The sequence below is a fragment of the Mesitornis unicolor genome, unplaced genomic scaffold, assembly GCF_000695765.1.
Source record: "Mesitornis unicolor isolate BGI_N332 unplaced genomic scaffold, ASM69576v1 scaffold47010, whole genome shotgun sequence".
Taxonomy (NCBI): domain Eukaryota; kingdom Metazoa; phylum Chordata; class Aves; order Mesitornithiformes; family Mesitornithidae; genus Mesitornis; species Mesitornis unicolor.
The window spans coordinates 5,908-26,779 of record NW_010158634.1 but is presented as its reverse complement, the minus strand read 5'-3'; the positions used below and the strand labels follow the sequence as shown (position 1 = coordinate 26,779).

Below are 20,872 nucleotides of genomic sequence, written 5' to 3'. Positions count from 1 at the left end.
GAGGTGAGGCTGACCGGTCTGTAGTTACCAGTTACCAGATGTCATCAGTAAAGTATAAGTCCAACGGGATCTTAAATATGTTAATAACCTGTCTTCTATGTTTGTATTACTCAGGCTGTGAAATTTGAGCCATATCATGACAGCGCACTAGCCAGATTTCTGCTAAAACGGGGTTTGAGAGTAAGTACTTTGAAATACAGCCAACTTATGCTAAAGTTGCTGGCATTATTAAAACCCTTTGTTGAGAGATGCGTGCTGATTGTAGTGTTTTTCTTTACCTCTAGAACAAAAGAATTGGTCACTTCTTGTTTTGGTTCTTAAGAAGCGAGATTGCCCAGTCCATGCATTATCAACAGAGATTCGCGGTCATCCTGGAAGCCTATCTTAGGGGCTGTGGAAAAGCAATGCTACACGATTTCATGAAGCAGGTTCAAGTAATTGAATTGCTGCACAAAGTCACAATGGAGATAAAATCAGTGTCAGCAGAAAAGTATGATGTAACTTCTCAAGGTATTTACTAACAGGTGTTTCTTCATTTGTAATAATATTGGTTTTTTCTCTTTGGGTGGGAAAATCTGAGCAGCAAAGTGTACTGTTTATTTAGAAAATTCATGGATAGATTACTGTCAAAGAACACCATTACTACTGCTTATAAAGTGTCAGGGTAAGTTGATAGTGATTGAACCAATAATACATTTGTTTGCTCATTCCTCCCCAGAGAGAGGGGAATATCAATATTATAGACACCCATTATGTTCCCATGCTTTGACTTATCTTCTTGAACCTCACACCATGCAACTGGGAAAGTTAAGTTCTTGTACCCTTAGCTGAATACAAGCACTGAAAAAAGAAACAATCCCGGGACACAAATATTAACTGGAAATGAAGAGACAATGTGGCACTTGCCAAGAAACACAGCCTTACTCTAGGCAGTCATTAAAAGACTTTTGGCAAGAAGACAAGGGAGGAGCTCAGTACGGCCTCTGCAATGCCACAGAAGTAGCGGTTGGATCAGCAGTGAATGTACAGAGCACATCTTTGGGGTTTGCAATGCATTGAATCGGAGTCCTGGGAGACACAGATGTGGTCTTGTTATTTCTGGTTCCTGTAAGCACTGCTTTGGAAGCCACAGCAGGGTTTTGCAAGGCTTGTTTACCTCTGGGGTTTGCCTTTCTTCCACCCTCCCCCCCCCCCCCCCCCCCACCACTTCCTTAAAAGCTTGTTTGTCATCGTTGCTGTTCGTTGCTTGGTGTTGGGAGTAAGTCCGAGAAGATACATGACAAGATCCAAATTCTAAAAGCTCTAGAGAGACCAGCTCTTCCTATGGTCAGCCTGGTATTTTCTAGCCAGGAAGTCCTCAGTTCGGAAAGCCATTCCACTCTGGTTATGCAGACATGGCCGTGGTGGTCTTTCAAAAGAGATTTGAAGGAAATATGCATTTATTCTTCAATATATAAGGTAATATCAGTTACTTTTCCACATAGTGTAAGTTAGGGGACTTACTGAATCCTTCTATAAAATATTATTTCTAAACAACTTTCTAAAATTTATCTTAAAATGCTCTATGATCTTAATATGTTTGGTCAGAATCCCATGTTTTGGAAAGAAACTTTACAGCCTTGCAGATGTACATGTCTGTAACAGCAGTGGTTTCCATAATACATTATCTTTGAAGAGTATGTGGGCAAAGAAGAAAAGTTTCAAGGGAAGGCAATCACATTAACACCCACCAGGTTTTGAAATTAAAGAATCTTTGTATGTAACGTACAGCAGAACATTGAAAGATGACTTATATAATTGACATTTTCACTGAATAAGGCTTCCTGAAACTGTGGAGTGTCATACTAATGCTATATCTAAGTTAATTTATTCTCAGATTATTGAGGATGTGATTTTTCTTACAGGCACCCTCTACTTCTTACATTTTAAAAAATGTATATCCTAGAATTTCTTCTTTATTTTATTACTTCATTTTTCCCCCATAATTTCTAATGTTCATAGTTGTTTATATTTTCAGTCTGAATTTTTCAGACTGTTTCCTTTCATTCTGCCATGAACCCGTATCTAATTCTTGCATATATTTTTTCTTCCTCCAGCATTTGTAAATTTTTTAAAATAATAAATTCTTTCCTGTTAGGTCCATACTAGTCCAGTAGCAATCATGGTGTCAAAGTGTTTCTTTAACTTTTTAGGTAATCTTTTTGCTTATATTTGAGCATAATGAGCAATAATAAATAAGCAAATTCTTAAGATCGTAATATTACAGCTTACATAGGATTATCTGCTTTCATCACCACTGTTAGATGATTTGTCTTCCAAGAATGTCTCTATGCAGCTGTTTCTTCTCTTCAAATGCATAGCACTTTGTTTCTAAGCCAGATCAACTTGAAATTATTTTAGCAAGCACCTTCTCTTGCGTTTTAAAATCAGCAAATTCCTAATCTTTACTAGCTTCAATGGGTTGGCATACAATTTTCAAATTACATTACATTACAATGAAGAGACTTACTGAAGTCAACCTAGATTTGTCTAGGAAATCAAGTTACATTTTAGAAAGCTGTTTTATGACCCAAGTTATTACAACCTAAGTGGTTTTTTTGTTTGATTTGGTAATATAATGGTAGTATGATTTTTGGTTTTGGTTTGTAGTATAATGCATACTGTTCTAAGCTGAAGATTCAGAAGTTTGAGGTTTAATGAATGAAAAGATTCAGTTTACATATGTACATTCAAATTCTTGTTCATATAAATATACAGCAAATTTCCTTCTTTATGGAATGTGAGATTAACAAGGCTGCACTATGAAACCAGGTTTAGGAGAATAGGAAATTCAGTATCTCTATACTTGGGAGTCCTTATGATTACAGTGTAATTGACTCCAAGAATTCAAAAGCTATGAGTTTGTCTGCAAGAGCAATGAGGTAGGTCAAAATAATACTGGAAAATGCGAGGTGCTTTTAAATGCCGCCTCTTTCTGAGCCTTTAGGGTAAATAGTTCAACGTTTCCTTAGCAGTTATAAGGGCAAAATATTTCTTGGTGTGTTGTACTCTGTTTTGTTTTTAAATGAAAGGAGGCATTTTAATGTCATCTCCGGAGTCTTCAAAAGAACGCCAAGCACTGTGCAGTGCATCTAACGCTGTGTGGAGGACATGTGACTTGTGAGGTGCTTGAAGACTTTACCTTTGGGTATCTGAAACAGCCCTGACCATTAATAGTGCAAGTTAGAGGCTTCCTCCATTCCTCAAAGCAGGAGATCCTTGAGGAAAGCAATTTAAAAAGTAGCTAAGCAGAGGAGGTTATTAGCTAAATCATGATGCTTAAGAAGCTTGATTGCTTGTAACTTTTTTGTCTTCCAACTTTTGATTTCATTGTGTTTTCTTACTTGTAATTGCAGTTATTGCACAGCTGAGACAAAAACTTGAAAAGCTACAGAGCAGCAAACTTCCAGAAAGCTTTAGAGTTCCATATGATCCTGGGCTAAGAGCAGGAGCCCTAGTGGTAAGTGTATTCTGAGTTTCTACAAATACTTCTTGAAAAAAAAGATTAAAAATCTCCAATTTGCAGTATCTCTTATTTGGTGAAAATTTTGCTGGTATGTCTAAACGTCTTATTTCACAGTGACTATGATAACATTTCATGTAAGTTTTTGTTCTGAAAGCTATTAGCAATTTTCTAAATGTAATGACATGCCACCATGCATTAAAAAAATGCAACAACGCTTAAAATTCTAATCCTTAAATGCCAATTATGATTCTTCCATTAGTTTAATCCAGGATTTAATCAGGTAATTGAGTTTTTTACATTGAAGTCCTGTCTAAAACTGGGTTATCTGACTTCAGGGGCTTTGGGATATTCAGTTTCTGTTCCTCCTGTTATTGTGTCTATCTTATCCTGATTCATATCTGTCATCAAAGTTTAGGTCCAGATCGTCATCTTGTTAACAAAAATGTCTACTTTAGCTATTTCTGTTTTATCAGTATCTCTATGTTGCTTTTATTAGGAAGTACAATAAGATTTTGTTAGAAATATATTGAGAAACAGTTGTGTTTTTCTGTGGAGCTTCCTCCAGTTTTGTGGTGAGTCTGCAGTGGCTTATGTCGACTCATACGTTTTGCAGAGTTGAAAACAAGATTAATAAATCTGCAAATGTGTAGTGAAAGGGAATTGGCTCATGCCTCTGCTGTGCAATGTGAGGTTTGAGTAAAGCTGCACAGTGAAGATCCTTGGGTTCACTTGATGTGCAGCAAGGAACCTACAGGAAAAGTCCCTTGATTTTTCCCTTAGCTAAGGACAGCCAAACCATCTAACCTAAGGAATTGCTGAATAGTATTCATTTGGGTAACTGATACTGGTTGTCTAGGTCTGGCCATGTTTCTGTTAAATAAACCTGTGCCTTGATAGACAGTCTATAGGCTGCTCTGTCTTCAAGCTGAGAGGGTTAAACACCTCCCAGCTGGGCATGACTGTGGAGTACTGTCAGTACCGAAGTCAATTCAAACATTGTTTACTCAGAAATACAGAATTTGTGGTGTCCTAAATATAATTTTCTTGATTGCATTTCTCTCTCTTTAGTCTTTGTGTACAAAAATCACCAACTGCTTGACAAAAAGTGGATTTAATAATAAAATAAAGGATCTTTCTGGATTTTCTAGTTTTCCTTCACTTAGAAAGTATTCAGCTATGCCAGGACCTTCTGAGATTAAGGAAGCAATAGATTTATACGGGAAGGTAGCTATGTCCAAGAATAGATGGGTTAAAGTTTTTTTTCCCCCAAACTACACAAACAAAAATATCTGAGATAACAAACTGCATTGGTAAGCTTTCATTTCATCTTCATTCTAGCAAGTGCTACTTGTCCATAATCTTCAAACTCTGAAATCTGAGTAGTCTAAACCAAATATTAGAAGCAAAATCAGTGTTTCTAGTAAGTTCAAAGATTTAACAACTTTTTTTCCTTTTTTAAAATAAGGATGGTAAAAACTTTTGTGTTTTTAAACTACAAACTCAGAGCCTCAATCGATAAAACATGAATATTCCAAAATACTCTTCTCTGATGTCATCGATTCTGTCAGCTCTCAAACACTAACGTGCAATTGCTTTTATAATTTTAGATGGCTTTATTGTGCATAGTAATGTTTAACAATGAATCTAGAATAAAGTATTGCATACTACAGTTGTATTAGACAGAATTAGTTGAGAAAACATATGAAATAATGCAATTTCAGTAGTTTCAGTGCTGAATTTCTCAAGATTAAAAATGTAATAAAACTAAATAGGGAATTTATTTTCTTATTGTATGAATTATTATGTTAAATTAGTTTCACAAATGCCATTTCCCCATAGATTTGAATGATTGGCTAAGGGAATTGGATCAAGTAATCTGAAATAACTGCAGTTACTGGAAGTCACAAGGGTGGAGGGTGAATGATGTGGTGAATTGCAGTGGACAGTGATTATGTTCCCATTTTACAAAGGATCTGTCGGAGTGCTGTTGTGAGGGTCCATATTCTCCAGTTTTTTCAGAATCTCTTATTCCTCATTTAAAAGGGCTTTTTTTTTCTGTCTGAAGCAGATTTACAAGCTAAATCCAGTCAGAGAGTCAAGGCATGCTTTTTCCTTCATCAGGGACAGTGTTAAAAAGTTGTGCAGGTTCAGTGAGCAATCTTTCTGTGGCAATCAAGTGCCATACCTTACATGTGCTTTCAGTGTGTTTCTTGTGATATAGCTCACTGGAAGTTGGTAACCTACTCTATAGCTGGTGTGTGAAAAGGTTAGTTGTGTTGATGTTGGAGTGCAATGGCTTGCAGGCAATAAATGTGTCTTTTGCAGATAGAAAAATGTAAAGTAATGGCATCCAAGAAGAAACCCCTCTGGCTTGAGTTTAAGTGTGCAGATCCAACAGCTCTGTCAAATGAAACCATAGGCATAATCTTCAAACATGGAGATGACCTTCGTCAGGACATGCTTATTTTACAGGTATGATAGCTAAAATGTATAAAGTTAATAAAGTGAATATTTTAGAATATTTTAAAATCAAAGTGGTATATTCCCCTACACTGGTCAGGTTTAAGTTAGCTTGACAGGGTGCTGACTCACCTCATTTCAACTATACTTTTACCTTGAGAGGTTCGACTAGATGATCCTGGTGGTCCCTTCCAACCTGGTATTCTGTGATTCTATGATTCAGAAGTGTGCCTACCTTTTCTTTACTGTCCTTTTTGAAGGCCCCTTCCAGCCCAAAACATTGTATATTTCTGTGATACGAAATACGAGGTTGTCGTTTGTTTTTTAAACAGCGTATGGTAAGGCTGACATCAAAATGCATCTTCTTTCTTGTACTACAGTTTTTTATGTGAGTGTGCTGTGGTTAAACCCTGGTAGGATGGGGAAAGAGGAAAGGAAGAGTAAAAGCAAGAGAACTCGTGGGCTGAGATAAAAGCTGTTTAATAAGCAAAGGAGAAGTGGAAGAAGGGAGAAAAACAAGCAGTGCAAAGGCAATCACTCACCACATCCCATGGGTAGAGCAATGCCCAGCCAGTTCCTGCGCAGAAGATGATTCACCTGCCTAAGCTCCTTCCTCTCTGTTTTATCACTAAATGTGATGTTATTCAGCATGGGGTATTTCTTTGGTTGGTTCAAGTCATCTGCCTGGTTGTGTCCCCTCGCAATCTCTTGTTCACCCCCAGTCTATTCCCAGTGGGACAGAGTGAGAAACAGAGGCAGCCTCGATGCTCTTCAAATGCTGTTCAGTGCCAGCTGGGACGTCAGTGTGTTCCCAGCACTGCTTTGGTCACCAGCCTTAACCATAGCACCATACAAACTGCTCTGGAGAAAATTAACTTCATCCCAGGCAGACCCAGCACATACTGTTACCCTGCTTTCTTCTGCCATGTGCCATATGTACTTCACATTTTGGTGTTCTAGAGAAAGTGCAAGATGGCCTGTTTATCTGATGAAGCAGTTTTATCATTTATTTATGCAATGGGTGAAGTTGCAAATGAAAAAGAAATTGGTAGGTAGCATGACTCTAGTAATATTTAAATGATTGTTCTGACAAACTGGCTTGTTAGCACTTTTGGGGATACTTTGGGACCCACTTGCTAATGTTTTCAATCTCAGCTCATGTAAAAATCATACAAAGTATTTATTAAAACTTTATTAAGCAGTAGAGACTGCCTGGTCTTAGGACAGATGAGGAAATATAAACCCTGGTTCTGTAACTGATAATTTTAAACAGCTACACACTTTCTGTATTTATCTCTTAATCTGTAAAATAGACAAGTAATTTTAGCCCCATCTCAGGAGTCTGGGTAGTGTTATTTGTGTGAGTAGTAAGTAAAGTCCAGACAATTTGAAGTAACTTAGCGCATACATTTGGTTTTGCCAGATTCTTCGAATTATGGAATCCATTTGGGAAGCAGAATCCTTGGACCTCTGTTTGTTACCGTATGGTTGTATTTCTACAGGGAACAAAATAGGTATGTGATCACACTTACTATTATTAGCAATTCAAAATTACACCTTCTGTGAGCAGTCTTCAGTTGCATCTTAGCAATGGTTTCTGGCCTTTTCATGGGTTTCTTGCAACTGCTGCACCAACTTAGCTGACTGTGATTCCTGTGCATGTCCATCTATTTGGATCCTTGTCGTGGTTTAGGGCTGGGCCAGCTGCTAAATCCTGGACAGATGCTCTCTATTAACCCCTCTCCCCTCCCCAGAAGGAAAGAGAAAATAGAATAAGGCAGAGAGACTTTACAGGTTGAAAAATAAAACTAACAGATTTAATGAAACAATAATACTAATACTACAGGATAATAATGTAAATAGGAAAATAATGAGATATATACAAATATATACAAAAATATATACAAAGCCAATATAAAATCCTTCTCCCACCCTCTCCCCAATGATGAATACGTCACCAGAGGCTCTGCGAAGCTGGGCACTGGAAAAGTCCCAGACCAAACTCAGCAGCAGGTGGGAGCAGGATGCAGAACACACAAATCAGGATCAGAGGCAGATGAACCAGCAGGGTTCCGCTCAGACCTTGGCCTCTGCAGGATCGAGACAGATGGAAGGGTCCCAGCTGGAAGGACTCCAAGATGGAAGAGGGGTCGAGACCCTCGTGATCCCTCGGCTTTATACCGAGTATGACGTATGTGGGATGGAATACCTAGTTGGTCAGTTTTGGGTCCAATTCTCCCCCCTAGTAGGCGCAGACACGGCACTCATGGTGAGACAACTGACCTTGAGCATAGCTTCTAGCAGCACATACTGGAAAACCAATGCCTTTAGTTTCAGCAAGTTCAGCCACTTAAAAGAGACTGAGCTGAAAAGCAAAATCACTAAATAGAAATTTAGTTCTGTTTAGCTCAAACCAGGACAATCCTGCTGCAAGTTTGTCTTTAAAAACAATATTTGGTATGAAAAAGCAGCAAAAGTGAGTGAGTTATTCAAGATGTGTTTTAACATGCTTATAACAATAAAACAGAGAAGAGTTAAACTAGCAAAACATTTATGTTTTCCTGACGTAAAGATTCATGCTCTGTACATAGAAGCAACAGCATTACTTAACAGGATGCTCAGGCACTTTCTTAGTGGGCATTAGTTCCTGCAGCACAGATGATCTATTTTCAAGGATTCATGGTGGGAGAAATCAAGTAGTTGCTTACAAAGCTTCTGGAGAACTGTGTGATGGTTTGTAGAGCAAGCCAATCGGCTCTGTCAGAGTCCAATTACATCCAGAAAGGCCAAACTGATGTATAATTTATACATCCTGATAGCTCCAAACTGACTCTTTGTGGTTTGATTTGCATATATTATGTACCCTAGCACATCTCCATTGCACAGTTTCCCAGTATCCAGATAGTACAGGATTAACTGTAGAGTCAGTTTTGCTGAGCAGTTGTTGAGTGATTGGCTGGAGGAAAAGTTCCTCAGTGTTTAAAAATTGGCCATGCCCAAATGCAGCTATTGTGCTGGAAAAAAGTGCCTTGGCCGGTATAAACGGTGTATCAGTGAGAGAGATTAGCAAGTACAGCTCTGCTATTTACTTAAACATTGAACGTGTGTAAAACTTAGGAAGTTTGTTAATTCCTGTCATCGTTGTAGCTGGCAGTATGATAATAACTGCATGGATTGATAAAATAATAATATAAATGTGTCTCCCATGATTTTTAGTTCTTTTCTTTTTCAGCAATATATTCTACGTTATGGATCGAAGAATAATGAACTGAGTCCCAGTAAAATTAAGAACTCTTTTTAGTATATATCTGTAATGTACTTCCTCTCTAAAATACATTGCCACATAAAATTTTATCATCTTTTCTTTTGGCTTGAAGATATCTTAGCAATGTGGAAAGCCCAATCTCACTGATAACATACTTGGTAGTGTGGCACAAGAAAATTTCCTTTCTCCTAACATAGCTGTTTTAAAATTAAATAAACTTCATTGATAGAATTCTAAATGGAGGAAGGTGGAGGAATTCTGCCAGCGATCCTAGTATTTTTATATTCAAGTTACAGACTTCATGATACTTGCATGAATTCCTAACTGACTCCCCATTCTTTTGTCTGAAGGAAATAATTGTTTAATTTCCTATATGCATGGAGTTGTAAGAATTTAGCATCCTTTCAGCACCACAGTAGGGGCATAGTTAATCACATAAAGATGACTGTTCAGTTTGCTGAGAATACCTGCAGCCTACATTAGTAATACCCAATGTGAGACACTTTGATGTAGAGCTTATGCTTGTTTGGAACAAAACCAGAGAGTAGTGGCATGCAAATATTCTTTCACAATATTCGTATGTGGTTTTCTTCCAAGCTGCTTCTTCCCTCCCTCTTAATATTTCCCTGGAACTGGGGGCAGTTTCTGTGTGTTGACACAAGGACATCCCATCCTACGCTGAGCACAGGGAAACAGCCAGGTGTCCTACACCTGGGACTGGCATCTCCTGTGAGGAGCTTTCTCAGTCTGTGGAAGACATCTGCAGTTAATGCAGTTTGCAGTTTTAGAAACATCCATCCTCTCCACTGCTGCTGCAAATAGACCTCTGTAGGAGGAACTTTCTCTTCTATGTATCGCTGGTAAAAGATCATACCCTATTCTTTCTCCCTTCCACACGGCCATATGTTCCCAGCTCTGCAAGGCAATTATCACTACTTACTATGCTGCATCACTGCCAAATTTAGGAAGTTCAAGCTGGCACTTAATATGTGTCACATGCTTTAGTACCACAGATCCCTAGAAACACATAGCGTAGTGCATTTACTGCTGCACTTTCTCCCAGTTGAATAGAGCCCAGCTGAGGTCCTCTATCCCAGTTACTTAAATTTTCTCTAGGACTAACCATACCTTCAGAGAGGCACATCTTTATTTAGAAGGATTTGCCAGTAGAGCTGTACTATTCCAGGAAATAGGGTTTTTTACTATGATACCTTTAAAGTATTTACTTGGGCAAAATAAACTGCGCAACATTCTGCGTAGGTTTTTTATCACTCTTTTGGCAGTGCAGTGGGGAATGATAAGCTGCTTTGAAATCTGAGGACTTTTCACACTGTTAATCAACATAGCTGTTTAAATGCAAGAGGAAGCAGGAAAAGCCTCCTGCAACAGCTCCACTCCCCTGGAACCAAGAGCCTGTTGGCCAGTAGAGAGAGATTTGTGAGCACAGGCAGGGGAGGCCTCTTCAACAGCTGGGATGTGATCTGGAGCTTGCTCCCAGGAGGAAAACAGCAGCTTGACAAACACAGACCAGAACACAGGGCTTTTTGATTTGGTGGTGTTGGCAGTGGATTTTGGAGGTCATATTTCCGCAATAGTTTAATTACAAACAAATCCAGGCCACTGGCAAGACAGAAGAAATACCTCCAGAGGGTGTTCATCCATGAATTCAGCCATATGTGGAAGGCAGGAGCAGAAAGATTACAGCATTGTTACTCTGTTACTGAAAAATTTGCACATAATTCAGTAATTGCAAAAGGGTAGGACTGTGAACTGAGAGAAATTAATGTTTCAGAGACAGAGTCAAACTGAAACCAAATCAGAAACTGCTTTGAATCACTTTTGGGAGAAAGGGATATTTTTTTGAGCTGGAGTTGAAGTCCAGCTTCTACCTAGAAGACGCTGTTGAACTTGGACCAGCAGAAGAAAATATAACATTTCCAGTTACCACATGAGTTCAACTAAAATCTGACCTTCCCCTATACAGGCCTGCCCAGTAGGAGGGCAGACTGCGTTTGCTAGTCTGGGCTACAGTGCAGAGTTGTGTTGCAGCCTCTGTTTCTGTTTTTTTCTCAAGCTTCCCCTTTGTCATCTACTATGTTAGTGTGGAGAGTTCAGGTCCTTGTTTCTGGACCATATTGCTATGATCTGCTGATTTGCCTTTGCGAAGATCTGTTCAGTTTAGAGACCAGCCTCTGGGTCCCAACAACCAGCGCTTTCCACCAGCAAGTCCAGTGCTATACCTCGCTGTTTACTGGTACTTCCTCAGATTTGTGAAGTTGGAGAGAAGCTCATGGGAGTGTGAGTGGTACCTGGGCTTCTGCAGGGGATCAGGACAGGAGGTACTTCCTTTCCTTGGGAAAAGCCTTGTGCAAGGCATCCCCACTCATCATGTGGTTCTTTCCATTTTAAAAGGTTTCACATTCTCATGGAGTAGTTTAGGAAGCCAGGCGAGTTATGAGTTTTGGCTGTTTTCAGCTGGGAATGAACAAGAACCACTGTTGCTTGTAAAATAAATTTCTGCTCACAACCCATGAAGTTCTGCAGTTGATTTTGAAATTTAATTTTGCATATTTTTAATATGCTTTGATACAGATTTAACAACTTCTAACTTCTTCCTTGTTTTCTGTAGGAATGATCGAAATTGTGAAAGATGCTACAACAATTGCAAAGATTCAACAGAGTACAGTTGGCAACACTGGTGCATTTAAGGATGAAATACTAAACCAGTGGCTTAAGGAAAGATGCATGATTGAAGAGAAGGTGAGTTCTTTGAATTTTTAAGTAGGATTTTCAAATGCACGCTACTAATTCAGGAGCACAGAGCCCATATGGTTGTGTTTGTGTTACTTATGTGAGTTTGAAAAATCCATTCATTTTCCCTGTACTCGGCTGCGAGTGTCTGTGAAAGAGCCTTTAGCATCCAGCTGGCAACCAAGCTCCTGAGAAACAAAATGCTTCAGAAATTACTCCTTTGTCAGTGGCATTTAGAAGTGATACATGAGGAGCAGATTGAAAGGACATGTAAGAACACTGAAAGGCAGTGTGGTTTTAGAGAATGTAAATACAGGTTTGAGTACTCACAACTGCTTTGCTTAGGTAGGTCCACTGACCTACTAGAGCTTTCTGCCAGCTTTTTTTCTCAGAAGCATGGATAACTGTGTGCTTATTTTATTTCTGCTAAGGGGTAGAGCCTGCTTGCACAGTACAGCGAGTGCTAACTCTGCTGTGCTGTGCTAACTCTGCTGTGCAACGGTGTGTTTTATAAGACAGTTTGTCGACAGAAAAGCATATGACTTTGAGAATGACTGAATTTAGTTTCTAGCATTGAATCATTTAACATCTCTAAGATGTGTTTTTAGTTTCAGGCAGCTGTGGAAAGATTTGTTTATTCTTGTGCTGGATACTGTGTTGCAACCTTTGTACTTGGAATAGGAGACAGACACAATGACAACATTATGATTACAGAAACAGGTGAGTTATTTTTTGAGAATTTTGTAGAAGATGACAAGACTGTCAGTACTTCACTGACTTTATCTTTTATTTTAATAAATAATGCATTTAACAATGAAGACACAATCCAGTTCTGTTAGCAATGCTTACAAGTTCAGGTCCTCCTATGACATTGAAATGTATTGTCACCCGTTTTTGTCTTCATTTAGGCTCTAGATATTTATCATTTATAATGTCATTCTTTACCAAGGACAAATTTGCTGCAAACTAAGTCGTGAGGAATGTAAAATTATTTTTTGGGGTCTAGATCTAAGAGCTAAAAGCCAAAAAACTCTAAAAAGCTTACAGCTGTTCACCTGTCTGGAGTGTGGATGTGGTTCTGACGATGTTCAATGGAACTGTATCTGTGTCAGAATTCAGACATTACTGAGCTATTTTCACTTCCGAGGAACATAATTGCTTTATATACATCTGTAAAAAATACTAGAAAATAAACGTACATGGAGTGTATTGGTTTTGCTACTGTAGTGTGTGGGATGGTTGCAATCTTCCTGAAAGAGCTGCATTTTGTTTGTATTACAAACTTTGGGAATTGTTTCTGCAGCTGCACATTGATTCATCCCTAATTTTACTTACCTGTGGAAGCCCCAGAACAAGCTGTACATATGGAGGGGTTTTGTTTGGTCTGAGAAATTTACTTCCAGTTTCATGATCTTCTTGCTTCATAATGCTAAGAGACAGAAAATACTTTTGGGCTCAGTTAGAAGGCTGTATATTTAATATTAATCATATTATAGTTAAAGTTTTACCAGTTGAAGGCTAGAGTGAAGTACTCTGAAGGCAGAAATGAGCTAACTGACGACTACAGTAGAGAAATTCACCAGAAGTCCTTGAGGAAAAGAAGACAAAGAAATGCTTTAATTTCAATGTTGTATATAATACAATGCTAGAGCCCATTGGCAGAAAATGTACCACTATTAGAAATCTATGTTTTTAAGTAATCGTACTCTTCTATCCTTACATCTTGGCTGCCAGTGAAAACAATAAAGTAATGTGAAGAGCAGAAGCGCACTCCAGGCCTGTGGGTGTAGCGATCCTCAAAAGGGGCGTTTTTCATTGCTTTTCTGGGACCTGATACCCTGCTACAATCTCAAAGTTATCCACAGGGTGACAGAGCAGACTTACTCTGTACAGTACAAGGTTTAGAAATGGGTAATGTGGGTCTGTGGGGAAGAAGCCAAGGAACTGGATACGCCAGAATCCCATGCATGTTTGAAACATAATCTGCAAGCCTTTTCCGTGAAGTGGTGTGCTGGGAGCTGATTGTTACGAATCTAAGGCACCAGCTTTCCTTGGTCAATTTTTGAAAAGCTGTGAGTGTATGTTTAGAAAATACAGCAGTTCTATCAGGTTTTTAACAACTGCCAAAGATATATAAAATGTAACTTTGCTAAGAGGATAGAATTCTATATTTGAAAAAAAATTAAAAACGGTCTTTTCTGCTGAACTGCAGAGTGATCATATATACCTCAAAAAAGAGGTTTTGGAATTATTGTGAATACAAGTAAAGTGTTCTTTGCATTTTATTGTATTGGAGCCTAACTGACTTCTTCTTCTTTTTATGAAGGGAACCTTTTCCATATTGATTTTGGCCATATTCTTGGGAATTATAAAAGCTTCCTTGGAATTAATAAAGAAAGAGTTCCTTTTGTGCTGACTCCAGATTTTCTGTTTGTCATGGGGACGTCCGGAAAGAAGACGAGTCTCCATTTCCATAAATTTCAGGTAAAGAGTGAATATCTAGCTGCAAATCAATTAAGCAATGTTTTTTACCCTCTGAAATGAACATTAGTGCCTTATTTTCAAAGGTCTAGTCTCCTGGATATTATGTTATGAAGTTTACTGAATTATAATACAATTCCAGGATATTTGGGACCAAGCTAAGAGCAAAAATTATCTGTAGGATTATGGGAACTAGAATTCAAACATCTGCAAAGACGCATTGAAATGCTTCAGTTAGCAGCAGACAGATAGGCAGTCCTGTCTTTGTTTCTTGTCTTGACTGAAAATACTTCAGTATTTGTGCAATTAGAGGAGACGCAGCGCACCAAGCAGAGCCTTCTGTGTGGTACGAGCAGGCGCAGGCATCTCTTAGCTGGCTTTGCCAGTACTGTTCCCTCATGTTCAGGGACTCGGACCACTGCATCTGAACAGAAATCTGCAGTGACCCTGAGCTACGTCAGGTTCTGGCTGTGTGAAGTGGATGGACTTAGTGCTCTGAAAGAAAAGTGTGGTGTTAAAAATCTATTCTGTAGCAGCTTCTGTTTGAATTTGAGCCCCTCTGAAACAGTTGCAATTTTTCAAGCTTCTGCAGGACCTGGGCGAGGAGGGAGCAAAGCAAAATACGGTTTGGTATGTTTAATGAAATAGCTGAGAGCGTGGCTGAGCAGATAAATGGATGTCTGGAGTGATATTCCTGTGCTCATCCTTAGCACTTTAAATATAAGTGCCTGATTTAGAAAGTAGGTTCCCTAAAATACCAAAGAAAAAATCTCCTCCAGATTGTGAGTCAAAGCAAAAGCCTGACTTAGATGTTCTGGATTTCCTGTGTGTGAACCAGTCTGTCTGTCCTGGTAAGGAGTCTGGTTTTCTAACCTCAGTACCTAATTAAGGTTTTACTGTTGGGTAGAGAATATTTCCCTTTGAGCATATGCATGATTGTACAGCAAGTAACAAGGCAATCGTCATCCTTGAGCCCAGACTTCTGAAAGTAACTAAAGAACCAGGTGCAGTTTTTTAGCGTTTTGCATGACTAGCTTTATCACAGCACAGGTGTTTTGAAGGGGCTTGTAGCTCAAAAGAGGTAAGAGCAGGGTGGGTTTTGCTATGGGAGGGGAGTGCTGAGCCGTGCTCTTGGAGAAGGCTGTGAGCTGTGCCACATACGGGAAGGATGCTATTGCTGCAGCTGTAAGCCATGTGCAAGTGTGGAGCTGAAACACCACCTTACGAAATGCCATACCCCATATGAAAGGTACGTCCTTTCATAGGCAGCCTCTGTTCTGGAAGCAGAAAATAGTTGAAAATGTGAAATTGTGCTAATGTGGAATTGGAAGGGTAGCACCCTGGTAGGCTCTGCAGTGAGGGAATGTGTTCAATATACACGTCATCCAGCTTCTCAGAGAATGTCTGACCTTCACTTCAGCAGCCCAAATACCAAAAGCAGTAGGAGGTGATTTTGGTCTTAGCCTCTGTTCAATAAGCCGTGCCTTCATCACACAGTTCTGGGTTTGACTGATCACGCATTTTGTTACTCTGGTACAAATTTCTAAATGTTGCTACCGTGCCACTAATGCAGACAGTTTAGGAATGCAGTGATAGTGCCATTGTCATTTGCGCTAGTGTCATTAGCCAGATGAAAGGTGATTAATGGGCTTTACCTTTGTGAACTGTGTCTGTGGTATGTGACCTGGTCGTTGTAAGTGGGATAATTTAGACACAACAGTAATACTCTCGAAAAAATGTAAGTTCATGTACAGTTCTGCTATGTGAGGTACTGTTTATAAACTGCTATTCTGCTAGTACATTAAAAGGATTTTCTGTCTCAAAGACCAGTAAAATACAGCTAAAATACTTCCATACAAGTGAAATAGTAATACAAAGCAAGATCTGGATTGCGTATTTTATTGTAAAGAATATATGTTTTAATTATATAGTCAAAGTACAAAAATAAACAAATTTTCAGCTTTACTTTTTCAACTGGCTGGTTTCATCATGTTTCCTAATATTGAAGGATTCATTCAGTGTGCCTGCTGACTCATTCATGTATTAATGGAAAAGTCTCAGCCTTTATCCTTCATTAATTTTTAAGAGCATCTCTCATTAATTTTTACTTCAGCTCCATTAAAATAGGTTATACTTTAGAGAAATCCTTTGGTTTTTACAGGCTTTGGTGTTTTTAATATTTTAAAATACCTACTTTAAAAAAAGATATTTCTGTCACCTATTGGATACAGTCCATACAGGTGTGTTAGCCATAGCTCATACTGCAAGAGTCAGAGGAGGTTAATTAGACACATGATTTTGACCTATCTTCACTGCAGCAGAGTACAGTTCGTTATTAGTGAACTTCTAAATCTGTCGATGACCTGGCAACTTTTCTGAAACTAGCAATAAAGCTCTTAATCTAAATTTTGCTTCCCTTTTTGTTTGCATTCCTGATGGTTTAATGAAATTTAGATGCCAGAGGTTGTTCATGACATCACAGCAATGCTTAGCAGGAGATTTGCTCTCTTAAGTACGCACAACTTTTTCACTACTTACGTGTAGAAACCCTTGAGAGAGCCCCATCTAAAGATCTTCGTACTCTTTTGAGCTTTGTCCACCTACCTATTATTAGTTTCCTTAAAATTGTCTTTCCTAGTTTTTGCATTAAATTTTGAATGCATTTTTATTCATTGTATTTTTTTCGTTACTTTGCTAATTTGATAATACAGAGATCTGTATTTTCGGTACTAATCAAATTCTTCTGTAACATTTGTTTACAAAATCTCCTGTATTTGATTGTCAAATAAAGGTGACAGAAAGCAGAAGGGTGTACAATTCATCATTGAAAAATACTTACTTGTAGTGTACATACAGAGAAGAGATGATAACAGAACTTGGACACTTTATACTGTAAAGCCTGACCTTTAGGATATTAATGCTTACGACAGTTTCAAGCTCTCAAAATAATTATTCTGTATTGTCTATTGGACAAGAGGATTTTGGTTTGTATTCAGCTCCTCTCATTTTGCCTATGGCTTTAGATTAGTTAGCAGCTTTCTTCTTAATCCCGTGGTAAGCATCTACATATCCTTGACACATACGTATGTGTTATTTTTGGTTCTCTCTGCCTTTCTCAGAAGTGTAAAAATTAGTTTTCTTGGAAGATGTAAATTCAAAACTCCATTCAGTTCCTGTCTGAATAAATAACTGTAACAGACAGATACAGATTTTTCAAATCTTTTGATTTCCTGGAAGGACTGCTTTTGAGATGCGGTGATGCCACATTCTTGACTGCATAATTGTTTTTCTGCCTCAGACACCGGCAATAGTGAGATGCATCACCCATAGAGATACGTAAAACCTTCTTTGATAAAACTATAAAGAGCTTTCATCTCTTTCAAGGGGAACAAAACACACACTAACTCTTGTGACAAGAGTTCCGTGTTTGAAGATGATAATACATAAGTAGAATTTCTTTTTTTAATTATTTTTTCCCCTGGCATCATGGAGAGAAACTAATCCCCATGATAAGATGATGGTGTTTTCTGCTGTAAATTGTGCTTTGACCATTGCAATTTATCTTCTGCTTTGCTAGAAGAATTAACCTTGGAGTTCATAGGCAGAATCTTATTTCAGGACAGAATTTATTTGGAAACAGAGTGAAGGATTTAAGGACCCAGGCAATAGGAAAAAAGAAACCCTATAGACAGATCTTCAATGTATCACTTTGCTTCCGTAGCTTCTTCCTGACCTGTCTATTGGTTGTCCTGATGTTGCTGATGTGAACAGTGATAGATGTCCAGGTTATTCGTGCTCTTCTTACTGTTTCTAAGGAAGAGAAAAAACATACACCATGTAAAAAATAAATGGTGTTCTAGAGGACTGATGAGATTTGGTGGAGCTTTACATGAAAATATTTGGACTCCTTAAGAATTCTTTAATAAATTCATATACATTCGTGGAAAGGTTAATTTGAATATTTAATTGGGTAAAAATTAGCATTGCTTCAGCTTTGGTTTTAATAGCAACAACCTTCTTGGAAGTTTTTTTCATCTTTTTACATTACTGCATTGCAGGCTCAATTTAACTTTCTAATACATGGCTGATTTCTTCATTTCATTGTCTTCCTTATGATGTTATTTCTAAAAGTAAATGAGTAATAAATTTAATATAAGAAATAATAATTTAAGTTTATGTATTAGTTACTTAACATTAAGTATTCTTTTAAAAAGCATTGCATGTTTTTCCATGCTGCAGAAATTTCACTCTTCTAAAGGTTATGTTGTTAAGCACAAATTACTTATATATGGAAGTGAGAAAGCTATAAAAAATCTATGGAATCCAGTATGACAGTGCATAAACATAGAAGTCCTACAGCAAGGCAGTGTGCCTGAAAACTAAAGCTGTCAGCTGGAAAAATGTCTCAGAACACCAAGCCTGAAAAATCTTGTCCATTAAATAAGCCATCGCCTCTGCAAAGTTAATAGACATCTAAATGAAATGAAGAACAGTCAGTGGAGGTGATGCTTTATTCAGTATCACTCACCAGCCATGGTCTGTAAATAGGAACATCCCAATTGGAAGGGAAGACAGTGAATTATTGCTGTCTCTTTAACAGCCACAGCAAGAGATTATATGACAGGGAAATTAATTTGAAATTTTGGAGAAGCTAAGGTTCTATACTTTAGTAATTAATACAATATTATTAAAAAGAGCCTTTAGTTTGTGCAGCAAAACACAACTTGTTGCCCCAAGGTGTGGTGATGACTGAAGTAACAACGAGCGACGGGTGCAGAAGTTTGCTTCTCGTTTCCGCGCGGTGCACGGCTCTGTTGGGTCTCCTCTCTGACGTTCTCAAGTGGTTCAGTAGTGATGGTTAACGAGAGTCCCGTGAATCCCTATGCCGTCCCTCGCAGTTCACCTCAGTTAACAAAACATTCTTCTCTCTTGTAGGATGTATGTGTGAAGGCTTATTTAGCTCTTCGACATCACACAAACCTGCTGATCATCCTCTTCTCCATGATGCTAATGACTGGGATGCCCCAATTAACCAGCAAAGAGGATATTGAATATATCCGGGATGCACTGACAGTAGGGAAAAGCGAAGAAGATGCCAAAAAGCATTTTCTTGATCAGATAGAGGTTTGCAGAGATAAGGGCTGGACTGTGCAATTTAACTGGTTTTTACATCTTGTGCTTGGAATCAAACAAGGAGTAGAAAAGCATTCTGCTTAACGTTTTATATAAATTAACTGTGGGTGTGAATAGGAGGTTAGTGAATCTACATGTTATTTATGCATTTCGAATAAATGAGCAGTCAGAATTGCCTTTACTTAAATGGATCTTCTAAAAAGGAAAGGACTTTTGCTCTGCCCTTCTAGAAGATCTTCCTGCGGTTAGGATTTTTTTTAATACCTAATGACACTTCAAGTTGCTGGATTCTTTTATCTAATTGCTTTGCTGATGTGGCCTGCATTTTTTAGTAATAATTTAAGATAAATATGAAGGAGAAGCTTGAGTAAGATGATAGCCTGCAAATTCAAATAGAAAACCCTTATGACATTACCTCAATTGTTCTTGAGGGTCAAGCCCTTCAAGAGCAGAAGAATCTATTTAAAATCTATAGTTATACTGAAATCCCTGTAGGCAATTCATATCCTTCTCAGGATAGCCTATGCTCAAGTGTTCTTCACCCACATCCTTTTACCCCTTAACACTTTGTCCTTTTTGGGTTTTTAATATGTTGCCAGTAGAAAACAGCTTTGACTCTACCACTGGAGGAAATTATTGTAGCCTCCTGACATTCACAACTGAGCTCGACTGTCCCACCAGGAGAAATTCATAGTTACCTGGAGGTTCCTCAGGTTTGAACCTGAAATTCTGAAGGTTTAATTTTGAAAGGTTTTTTTAAGTGTACTTTTTAATGGGGAAAGTCCATATTTTATTACAGATTATATTCTTACTGTAAAGTTACTAAAATTCCACCTGTATAGTAAAAGCTTTATCGAAAAAGCAATGGTACTTCCTTATTCCTCAGAGAAAACTCCTTCTGTAAGAGTAATTGACATTTTACCAAATATTTGAGAAGCCCAAAGTTATTTATTCTTTGGTGATATATTTTCAGGATATACCTAGAAGAAATTCAGTGTAATCTTTGAAATTGTGTATATTTTGCTATTTATTTTTAAATTCCTTAAGAGACTATACTACTGAAAAGCTATTTATGAAAGAAAAAGAAATCCTTATCTTAAATTTCAATATTTAAACTTAAAAGAGGAAAAAATGGGCAATGTTAAATAGAATTTTAACTTCTGTATTGTAGGACACCTGCAAATCATTAAGTCTGCCTGTGGTAGGAAAGGAAAAACATATATAGCATGAATTAATCTTTGACTTGAATTACTATGGTATACTTCCTGCTAATTGAT

The 20,872-nt window shown here is 38.0% G+C and overlaps 1 protein-coding gene across 1 annotated transcript; it reads left to right on the top strand.

Annotated features, from left to right (window-relative positions):
- Positions 1-114: 114 nt before the first annotated feature.
- LOC104535818 (phosphatidylinositol 4,5-bisphosphate 3-kinase catalytic subunit gamma isoform) lies at positions 115-19,679 on the top strand (the record flags this gene model as incomplete). Its single annotated transcript, XM_010183989.1, has 9 exons — positions 115-180; positions 285-510; positions 3,396-3,499; positions 5,831-5,977; positions 7,389-7,479; positions 11,860-11,990; positions 12,590-12,701; positions 14,308-14,465; positions 19,398-19,679. Coding segments are annotated over 9 exons (1,317 nt in total), but the record flags the coding sequence as incomplete, so codon positions are not given.
- Positions 19,680-20,872: the final 1,193 nt, after the last annotated feature.